Here is an 11,460-nt window from a genome sequence, read left to right as displayed (position 1 = left end):
CTTATTGAGTTGAAGTAGACTTTTCAAGACAACATTCCATTCACTGAGCAAGTTAACCTCCGTATTGGTGATCCTTTATTGCGATCGTCAATACGTACTGATCAACCTTAACTTGTCGTTGGGTTACGAATGCTGCTTGAGGGTGCCTTTGGGTACACGAGGATCTAACTCAGTGAGGAGCACTCCACCAATCCCTATATGGCCCTCAAAACGAGCTCTTTTTTTTTTGCCTCATTGTATTGTATGAGACTAAACTCATGATGTAACAAGATCTCGCCATCAATGGGTTTCCTTTTATAGCAACAACCTTACCTTTTGTCGGGAATTTGAGAAACAAATGTGACGTGGAAATAACAACCTTAAATGCATTGAGCGATGACCTTCCCAAGATTGCGTTGTATGTCGTCATACAATTTACGACGAGAAACCTGACACTAACCGTTTTAGCCGTCTATTTGTCACCTAAGGTTGATTTAAAAAATAAATCATGTAGAAAACACATTTTAATTCAAATGGTTTATAAAATATTAGAAATAAAAAGAGTAAATCTCATTTTAGCAGACTAATTTTTTAAACTATTATAAATAAATAAAATAAATAAATAAATTGTGAAATAAAAAAAGAAAAAGAAAAGAAAAAAGATCTATCTGATTCTGACACTGGCACGCTCTCTCTTTCTCCTCCTCAAAACACAATGCAATTACTACTACTACTACTACTACTACTACTGTTTCTCTTCAATCTCAATCATCAATCCCCTCGAACAACATACAAGAACAAACAACAACAACCGCCACTGTTTCCGCCACCACTTTCCAAAACCGGAAAACCTGACCCGACCCGGTTTCTATGTAACTCGCTTTTTCTATAAAGTAGGCGTGAACACGCACACTGTTTTCTTGTCCCCTCCGTGAAAATAGAAAGAGGGTCGTTTTCTGTTACGACGTTTGCTGCTCATCTTTCTGCAGTGACTCCTCACTGTGCTGCTGCTGCTCTGTTTTGCTCTGGTTTGTTTTCTTCCTCGAGATCCGGTGAGCTTTGGGATTCGTTGCTGCTTGCTACTTTGACTGAGATCTGCTTGGTACTTTGGGTGGTGGGGGTTGAGGAGGATTGGAAGCGAATGAAGGGTAGGAGTACAAGTGTTGTCTTTTGTAGTGATACTGGTTTCGGTTGAGGATTCAAAGCGTGGGAATCTTCTGGGAGTTTCAGTTTGTTTTGGTTGGTGAATGGTACAAATAATGATATTCTGGAGTAGGAAGGAAGAGAAGAAAGGGGTTTATCTGGTGGGAATTTCTTTGCTGCTCAACTTGTATACTTAAAATTGTGCTGAAATCATTGATTTTGGACTAGCTTTTAAAGGTTTGAAGTTGCTGAAATGAAACTCTCTTCAGCTGGTTTTAGTTCTCCACCCCAGGAAGGTGTGTGTACTCTTGTTTGCATATTCTTCTAAACTATCTCATCTCTTCTATAGTCTCCATTAGAATGCTATTCTCCTTTTAGATTTGGATGTGCTCTGATTGCTGAGGATGTGAATTTGTATGTCTAATATGATTGTGAAACTTAATGTTTTTGAATTCTTTGAGGGGGGCATGTAGAATTGTTTAGCCAGTTTCTCTAATTTCCACCATAGCTTAGAGATCAGAGAAGTTATTTGGCTTAATAGCTGAGCACCAACCTCTTCAGTTTTTTTTCCTGAGTTGTTCTTAAGATCTTGGCTTTGCCAAGAATATGCCAAAATCATTTTGTTCTTTGACGCACTTTGGGGATAGTTATGATCATTCTTCTCCATATTCATGACATTTGGATTGGTTTTTGTAGGAGAAAAGCGAGTTCTAGATTCAGAACTTTGGCATGCTTGTGCTGGTCCTCTTGTTTCTTTACCAGCTGTAGGAAGCCGCGTAGTCTACTTTCCACAAGGTCACAGTGAACAGGTGATTATATATGGTGTTAGATTATTGCTCCATGAGAAAAATCCTCGCCAAAGTGATCCTTCACTTTCTTCTTTTTTTTTACCAGTGTATGTCTAAAAGTAGCTGTAGGAATCTTCAGCTTCTGGTCATGAAGATGCTATTTTGCTTACATACCTATATTATGTTTTGAACTTGTTCTTTTACCTTGTCTCTGGTCTAAGGTTAAGCTTACTTCTGCACTCGTGTCACAAAACTGGCTTTATTCACTACTGCAGCCCTTTTGTGTATCCATGCTTAACTCACTTTTAACATCTTTAGTCTCAAACAGTTTCAGTTCAGGTTAATGAATTTAGAGGCTGTTTGGATGCAGACTAAATAACACTTATTGGAGCTTATCTACTTAAAAAACACTAGATAAGCTCCAATAAGTGCTCTTTGGTCCTACTCACAGGAATGATTCTCCACCTACCTCACTGGAACCAGCATATGAACTTCACATTTGCAAATATTTGTTCTCTTTCTACACATGCTACGTGCATGCATAACCTAAATCAGCATTTTTCTGCTTAGGTTGCTGTATCTACCAACAGGGAAGTGGATGCTCACATCCCCAACTATCCAAGTTTACCTCCCCAACTTATCTGTCAACTTCATAATGTGACTATGCATGTAAGGCTTGTTTATTTAGTTATTTATTAACATTCATTAACTTGTTATGTAATAGTAAACAAGTTTATTTTGGTTTCGTTGTTTAAATTTTGTTTAAAATTCACCCGCTCTCTAGTTTTCTTTAATTATTTGTTCATTTCTGCTGGATTCAGGCAGATACTGAGACAGACGAAGTATACGTGCAGATGACCTTGCAACCTCTGAATCCTGTATGATTCCCTTTCTTACTGATCATTAGTTGTTTGGGTTTAATTGTTGTATTCAAATTTCAACTTTTGGTTTGACTCTGTTTCCAGGAAGAGCAGAAGGAGGGATACCTTCCAGCAGAGTTGGGGACAGCGAGTAAACAGCCAACAAATTATTTCTGCAAAATTTTGACGGCCAGTGATACAAGCACTCATGGGGGATTCTCTGTTCCTCGCCGGGCAGCTGAAAAAGTTTTTCCTCCATTGGTAAAATTGCCACCCCTCCCCTCCCCTCCCCCCTCTGTCAGTTGAGCCAAACACTGAGAGAAAGGGAGAGATTTCATAACTAATTTACTTTTGTACCTTTTTAATATGCTTATTGCTTGTTTTGTTATTAGGATATTTTAGCCAATGTAATTAAAATTCTTTAAACCCATCCCTCACAACTCCCCTTATATTGACCAAGAGCCAAAATTGAGAGAGGAGGGTTTTTGGTTCCATGCCTCTGTCCATTCCCTTCCTCTCCTGTTCAAATTGTTTGAACCTAACAAAAAAATCTTTACAAAATCCCTCCCCTTCCCTCTATTCTCTAACCAAACACTAAGTAAAACTCTTAACGTCATAATTATGACCTACAGGACTTTTCACAGCAGCCTCCTTGTCAAGAGTTAATTGCAAGGGATTTGCATGGTAATGAATGGAAATTCAGACATATCTTCCGTGGTGAGTTATAAAGAGATTGTTGACCTATTTTTAATTGTCATGCAAATGTAGGATTCTGTTTATTTATTTATTTTGATTTAGTTTGTCTATTTTTACTTACTTCAATTAGAAACTTCCGTTTCTTTCCGGCTGCTGAAAATAAGTTCACTTTTCATTTACAATGTATGAATTTGGTGTTTTTTTTTTCTGCAGGCCAGCCGAAAAGGCATCTACTTACAACAGGATGGAGTGTCTTTGTGAGTGCTAAAAGACTAGTTGCTGGTGATTCTGTGCTGTTTATCTGGTAAGTAATTGTCTGCTTCTTTCAATTCTATTTGATCTTCACGCATATTGAAATTTGGCCGTTGGCACTTATGCAGTTGATTGACTTGTCTCACTGAACCAAGACATGTGATTTATATGTCATTTGGCCACTCAGAAGAATATAAGGAAACATCAAACATTCTTGTTGACATATTTCATATATTTTAATTTTTTTATTAGTTCATATTGGTCCAGAGATCTTTATTTGGGTTGCTATTGAAGCATCTTCTTTGTTTAATGTCCTGTCAATATGGTTTTGGATTTAAAGAGAGTGGTTGTTTCTTATTTGTCCCCTAGCTATTTTTTTTTTTTTTTATCTAAGCTCTATGATGTTATTTCGAGCGTAGTTAATTTTGTCTATAATTGTCATGAACTATCTCAAAAGTAGGCTATTAAATGATAGCAAATGAATGGTCGTTTTATATGCAACATGTCCTCAAACACAAGATTCCTTTAAGCTGGAAGTGTGGTTAATGCACATGCCTAACCCAACCTGAATTTAACTCTTTTTTTTTTAACTAGAGAAATGGGGGCAACCGGGATTGAACTCGGCCATTTGGTCGTAGAGGCTTTGATCCCATGTTGTGAACCAGCTATTCAAAAGAACTTAAACTATTAGGTTAAAGCATACCAATGATTTTTTAAATATATCTAATAGTAGTTATGTGTTATCTTATAGTTGGTATAATTCATGTGTATTTTTGTTCAATAGGAATGAAAAGAATGAATTGCTTCTCGGCATTCGGCATGCTAATAGACCACAACCTATGATGCCTTCATCGGTGCTGTCAAGTGATAGCATGCACTTGGGGCTTCTTGCTGCTGCAGCTCATGCAGCTGCAACAAATAGTCGTTTCACCATTTTCTATAACCCGCGGTACAACTTACATACATTTATAGAAGTTTCAAGTTATACTATGTTTGCTTTATTTGACAATTCTTTTTCACTTCAGTACTAGCCCATCAGAATTTGTCATACCTTTAGCGAAGTATGTTAAAGCTGTGTATCATACTCGAGTTTCAGTTGGTATGCGCTTCAGGATGCTATTTGAAACAGAGGAATCTAGTGTGCGGCGGTAGGTTTTTGAAACTTCCTTTTCTTGAAAATGATAGTGGAAATGCTTTCCATTTTTTTGTGTATGACATGCAAAATTAAGGTTACTGTGCAATATGATTTTAGAATTACAAATGGTTGAAGTTCCCAAGTTTCCATAAGTCATAGCCTAATTAGTAGAGAAGTAGTTATTGGCTTGTGCTGAGTGGTAGCTGTGGATCTGTTGTGCATGATACAAGTGGGAACCCCAAATGTTCTAATTTCTAAGAGATAAGAATAACATTAATCAGATATTTTTTCACTTGTATCACAAATATTAGATTAGATTATTGAGTTTCATTTTTGTGCTCGGTCTATGCTTTATCTATTAAACAAATAGGCTGATTTGTTATAAGAGGTGCTTCAGCACACCTTAGATTTGACTCTGTTGAGAAGTTTCACACTGACCAGAAATATGGCCAAATAAGTCCATATATAGGCTAGGGCAGTCCTCACCCCTAAGCTAGCTTTTGGGGTAGAGTTAGACCTCCCAATTTCTAATATGGTATTAGAGTCTATCCTTGATCCGTTTATTGGGCCACCCGCGGATGTCCAATCCCGCAAACTTCATGCTCCATATGTCCACCCCTGGGCTCATGGGGTGTGTTGAGAAGTTGTACATTGAGCAGTGATATGGCCAAATAAGTCCATATATAGGGGAGAATAATCCTCACCCATTAGCTAGCTTTTGGGTAGAGTTAGGCCTCCCAAATTCTAATTAACTCTAAAACTAAGTTGATATTTGTATCTTGTTTCTCAGTCACTTCGCTGCGTTAGTAATACATGTTTGTAATGTACTCATGCAGATATATGGGCACGATAACTAGCATTAGTGACATGGATTCTTCCCGGTGGCCAAATTCACATTGGCGCTCCGTCAAGGTCTGGATTAAATCATTGGTGTTTTATAATTAAGTTGAATGCTGTTGAATACCTATTAAGATATAGTTTATTATTAGTGTTATCTCATAGAGATATAGTTAAGATTTGTTTATCTATTTTAGATTAGTATCTATTTAAATAGAGATGATATCTATTTAATTAGAGATAGGTTTAGATAGATTTAGTTTGTTTTAATCTCTTTGTTAATCTATATATATTGTAGTCTAGTCAAGTATTATCAATGAAATATACAAGTAATATTTTCATCAAATTCAAGTTGGTATCAGAGCAAGTTTCGATCCTACCGCTGTGAGGGGGCTCCTCCCCGTGAGCCCCCTCATGGTGGCTTTCCAAATCTCTTTGGATTTATTTTTCGTACTTTGCTTCCGCTTGTTAGTTCTAGCCGTTTTCTTACGGCCTGGTTTCTTTTTGAATACACTCCCCCTTGTCTTGGAACCCTAATGACCCTTGTCTTTAGCAGCCACCGTCAACGTCCTTCCACTGTTGTTTTTTTTCGAAGTTAATCATAATTGATAGTAGACATGTCCATTGGAGTCGCAACACAAGGATCTTCCTTTTTTTTCCGAAGCGCCGCCACCAGATTCTCCGTGTGAAGTCCACGCGCCGCTCTCTCCGCTGCTTTGTTCTCGCTGGTTTTCTTTGTGTATCAACCAAGTTTGGTTTTAAGGATCCTCTGTTTTGACGTGTGTTGTGCCACCACAGTTGTGATCATCTGGTCTTCCTCTTTTCTGGTCCTGTTTGAGGGGTCGGTTTGTCTAGATCGGCCCTCGTTGCTTGCAGATCAAGGCGTTTGGTTGTTCCTTATTAACATTCAGAGTCCAATATTGAAGCTGCTATTGTTTGACCGCGTCTGAAGGTCTGTGAAACTTGTAAGCAATCATGGCCTTTCAGAATATTGGTGCTGCAAACAGTGATGATGCCTTCTATAGGTATAAGATTCCTAGAATGATCACAAAAATTGAGTGTAAACCAATAAAGGTAATTATTCTGTGCTGCTGATGTGTATTGGTGGTTTTCTTTCACTTCTTTTTGCGGGTTCTATTCTTGCTTTTCTGGTATGGTTTCTGTTTTAGCGACTGCACAAGGGACTCCTTAATTTGGGAACATAGAACCTGGTTTATCCTTTGTCAACGAAATCAACTTGGCTAAAGCAATTAGCTTCCATCTGGGCACGTTCTTTCCTAATGCTGCTTCTTTGTTGCTATTTTTTGTTCATGTCCCTTTAGCCAACAAAAATAAGGGGTTATATATATATATGTATATTGAAATTGGAAATTGATGCTAGTTGTCATGCAGTCAATACATAGCCTGGTCTAGAGACCACAGTCAACCACCTCTGACAATCGTTACCCTTTGTTGCTGGTTTGGTGGAGGTTGTCCCCAAGAAGTGTTTGGTTGGATCTAATTGTATTGTGCTGCTACACTATTCATAGTCTTTGAATGTTCCATGTGATTGCAAGAATTGAAATTCTTCTCCTTGGCAATTGGCAATGGTAATTCGTTTGTTTGGTGAAGGATTGCATTGTTTAGATCCCGGTTTGAAAGATTTTATTGTTTGGCTTTGTTTTGAGGTGTTGTGCTGCCACCGTGGTGATCGTACAATCTTCCTCTTCCAGTTTGGTTCATGGGTCTGTTGTGTTTTTCTCATCTGCGAGCGATGTTTCTTGCTGTTTGAGATCTTAGTTTGCGTCTCATGGTTCGAGATGCTCTTATTATATTGATCTTGGCTGACTTTATGCAATTTGGTTTTGAAGGTGACTCGCCTTCGTTTGTTTTGTCTCGATTGTTTGGTTTTCTGGTTTTAGGGCTTCAGCTGCGAGTTGCGCTGGCCCACTCTCTAATGTTTGAGAGTTGTCTGTGTCAAAGTTGACACCATTGTTTGTCTTAGAAGACATCAATCGGTCGACCTCAAGTATGTTTTATTTCTGTGTGGTTGTTGTTGGTGAGTTGTTGCTTCAGCCTTGTTTTGTTTTCGGGCGTATTGTTGCTGGTTTTTCGCCCTTTTTTGCTGGCTCAGCTACCCTACGACACTCCAGAAGAATTGGTTTTTGTCTTGCATCAATTTCAGCCAGATCAAGTATGAGAAGTTGTCTTTTGCCTGCCCATGGATTTAGCAGAAGTTTGAAAGATTATTCAATTTGAAGTATGAGAAGTTGTCTTTTGCCGCCATGAATTTACTAGAAGTTTGAAAGGTTATTCAATTCGAGATTCGCCAAGACAGTCATTATTAAGGGATATCTATTAAAATAATTTTCTTCTTGGGTTCGAGTTGTTACAAGCTTAAAGCTAAGTAAGCTTTAGCTTGAGGGGGAGTGTTGAATACCTATTAAGATATAGTTTATTATTAGTGTTATCTCATAGAGATATAGTTAAGATTTGTTTATCTATTTTAGATTAGTATCTATTTAAATAGAGATGATATCTATTTAATTAGAGATAGGTTTAGATAGATTTAGTTTGTTTTAATCTCTTTGTTAATCTATATATATTGTAGTCTAGTCAAGTATTATCAATGAAATATACAAGTAATATTTTCATCAAATTCAAGTAATGCTAATTGCACCTCCAGATGTAATCAATAGTACCTTTTCTTTGAAACTATTTCTGTCTTACTAAGGATTAGGAAGGGTTTTTAAACTTGGCTTTGACTTGGGTTCCAGGTTGGCTGGGATGAATCCACAGCAGGTGAGAGGCAACCTCGAGTATCTCTATGGGAAATTGAGCCATTAACAACATTTCCAATGTACCCATCTCCATTCCCCCTTAGGCTCAAAAGACCATGGCCTCCAGGAATGCCTTCATTCCATGGTATGTTTCTTGCCACCTTTAGAGTCGAAAATGTTCATGACTGTTTCTGACTCCCTTTCCTACTTTCATCTTCTAAATCTGTCTCATTTATACATTGAAAACTCATTCTCATTGACCCTCCTCGATAAATGCTAACAGGCTTGAAGGATGAAGATTTTGGCTTAAATCCTTCTCTATTGTGGCTTCGAGACGCAGATAGAGGACTTCCGTCTCTAAATTTTCAGGGGATTGGTGTTGGTCCTTGGATGCAGCCACGACTTGATCCCTCCATGGTTAATTTCCAATCAGATACATACCAAGCTATGGCTGCAGCTGCACTTCAGGATATGAGGGCTTTAGATCATTCCAAACAGCGTCACGCTTCTTTACTTCAATTTCAGCAACCCCAGAACATCCCGAACCAGATGTTTCAGCAGTCTCAACCTCAGCAGGCCTTTCCAAATAATCAAGAAAATCAACATCGATCTCCATCTCAGGCTCAAAGTCAAACACATTTCCAGAATCATCTACAGCATCAGCACTCATTCAATGATCAGTTGCAGCAACAACTGCAACAGCAACAGCAAGTGTTAGATCATCAGCAGATTTCAAGTTCTGTATCTACAATGTCTCAGTTTGTTTCAGCACCTCAATCTCAATCACAACCTGTCCAGGCTATTTCTTCGCTTGGCCATCAGCAATGTTATTCTGATTCTAATGGGAACCCGGTAACTACCACTGTAGTTTCTCCCCTGCATAGTATATTGGGTTCATTTCCCCAAGATGAAACATCTCACCTTCTCAACCTTCCTACTAGAACAAACTCTTGGGTTCCTGTTCAACCTTCTACTGCATCATGGCCCTCCAAGCGTGTTGCAATGGACCCTCTCCTTTCTTCTGGAGCATCTCAATGTATTACCTTGCCGCCATTTCCTGGTAGGGAATGTACAATAGAAGGAAGTGCTGATCCACAAAACCTTTTATTTGGTGTTAACATAGAGCCCTCCTCACTTCTAATGCATAACGGGATGTCAAGCCTTAAGGGGATCAGCAGCAATAGTGGCTCATCAACCATACCTTTTCAATCTTCTAGGTATCTGAATACCACAGGCAATGATTCTTCATTGAATCCTGGATTGACACAAAGTATTGGTGAATCAGGCTTCCTGCAAGCTCCAGAAAATGGAGATCAAGGAAACTCACCTTCCAGAACCTTTGTGAAGGTGAGCTTTTCACTTTTAAATCAACATTTTAATATTGTACTACACAATAAAGTAGTTGGCTTATTGGAATCCAGCATTTCTTTGTGATAAATTTGTAAGTGATTATTTCTTTGCTTTTTATTTTAAACAGGTTTACAAGTCAGGGTCCTTCGGAAGATCGTTGGATATCACGAAATTCTCCAACTACCACGAGCTACGCAGCGAGCTTGCTCGCATGTTTGGCCTTGAAGGTGAGTTGGAGGTCCCTGTAAGATCAGGCTGGCAGCTTGTATTCGTTGACCAAGAGAATGATGTTCTTCTTCTTGGTGATGGCCCCTGGCCGTAAGTACCCCACAACTCATGCCTTGTCTTTGCTCCTTTCCTTTTTTTATATGAAAGAGAGAAAAATAGAGACTAAATTGAGGTTGTGTTACATAATGTTCGTTGTTTTAGTGGGTGTTTATCCTTATGTTGGTGATTATTTTGTATTCTGAATTTAGATCTCTTCACGTACATTATCTTTGGTGTGACAGGGAATTTGTAAATAGTGTCGGGTGCATCAAGATACTTTCCCCTGAGGAAATGCAGCAAATGGGAAACAATGGCCTTGGGCTTCTGAACTCCGTTCCAATTCAGAGGCTCTCTAATGGCTTCTCTGATGACTACACTGGCCCTGACGACCCTAGAAATTCAAGCTCTGGGATAACAACCGTGGGGTCTTTAGACTACTGAAACATGTCACAATTCAAACTGTGAATTTCTTCTCTCTTGTATTATTATCACTCCTCAACGAAGGTGGGAAGTTCTGCCTAGTTGTAATTTTATAACCTACTTTTTAAGCCTTTTGTTTACCTGTTTTTTTTTATACTTTTTATGCTTAGGAAGGACCATTCATAAGCTGAACACTGTCACTGTAGCTATATGGCATCTTAACATTGTGTTACAATATACTGGTTACTTAGAGTTCAATGCATGAAGACAACTCTTTCTATAACTATATCAGTTACTTTTAATTCTGGTGTATAGATAACTCAATCAATATTATGCTGCCCTTCTTATCCTTTTACCATGAGTTTTGATTCATCCACCTCCATTTTCTTTTCCATCTTATTTTTATTTTTACCGATTTTTTGTTTTGTTTTATTTCTCTTCCTTTCCTATCACATTACTTATCAATCTCATTTTATCCCTTCTCTCTCTTTCACTGTGTATAGGTGGAATTAAGGTGCGAATAAAGTTTAGAGTCTGTTTGTTTACCGGTTAGCTGCCCTATAAACCCGTTTGTTTCCCAGTTAGCTGCCCTCTAAACCCAAGTTAATTTTACTGAGCAAGAGACATGGGTTATCTGGGAAAGACTGTCTAATGGGAACCAATATGAAACAAATTAACTCTTAAGATGCTAAACTTTGTGGGGAAAGTTGATGTGACACTTAGAACATGAAGAGGACACCAAACCCATGTGATGTGTCTATGACTCAATGTGAACATACAAGGCAAGGGTGGAAGAATTGAGCACTTCAATTCGTGCTTCAATTAATGTGAAAGTGGCATACTTTGTAATCTTCCTGGATTTGGCTATGCAGCTTTTGTCTTTTGGTTGTGATGGATTTCCTTCATGAATTGCAAAGCAAAAGCTTTACGTTTGTCCATTTAGTTCGTTCATTCCTTGCCGTACTAAGTATGAG

At 38.4% G+C, this 11,460-nt stretch overlaps 1 protein-coding gene across 1 annotated transcript; it reads left to right on the top strand.

The window, feature by feature from the left end:
• Positions 1–696: 696 nt before the first annotated feature.
• Positions 697–10,769, top strand: LOC130716158 (auxin response factor 6-like). Its single transcript, XM_057566359.1, has 14 exons — positions 697–1,418; positions 1,819–1,931; positions 2,481–2,579; positions 2,732–2,788; positions 2,876–3,031; positions 3,403–3,487; positions 3,680–3,770; positions 4,503–4,667; positions 4,744–4,866; positions 5,690–5,765; positions 8,447–8,594; positions 8,733–9,796; positions 9,927–10,117; positions 10,309–10,769. Exons 1-14 carry the CDS (start codon positions 1,376–1,378, stop codon positions 10,505–10,507), a joined length of 2,610 nt encoding a protein of 869 aa, XP_057422342.1. The 5' UTR covers positions 697–1,375; the 3' UTR covers positions 10,508–10,769.
• Positions 10,770–11,460: the final 691 nt, after the last annotated feature.

Source organism: Lotus japonicus, chromosome 4 (genome assembly GCF_012489685.1).
Source record: "Lotus japonicus ecotype B-129 chromosome 4, LjGifu_v1.2".
In the NCBI taxonomy this organism is placed as follows: Eukaryota; Viridiplantae; Streptophyta; class Magnoliopsida; order Fabales; family Fabaceae; genus Lotus; species Lotus japonicus.
The sequence above is the reverse complement of the archived record's forward strand: the minus strand, read 5'-3'. Positions and strand labels throughout refer to the sequence as shown.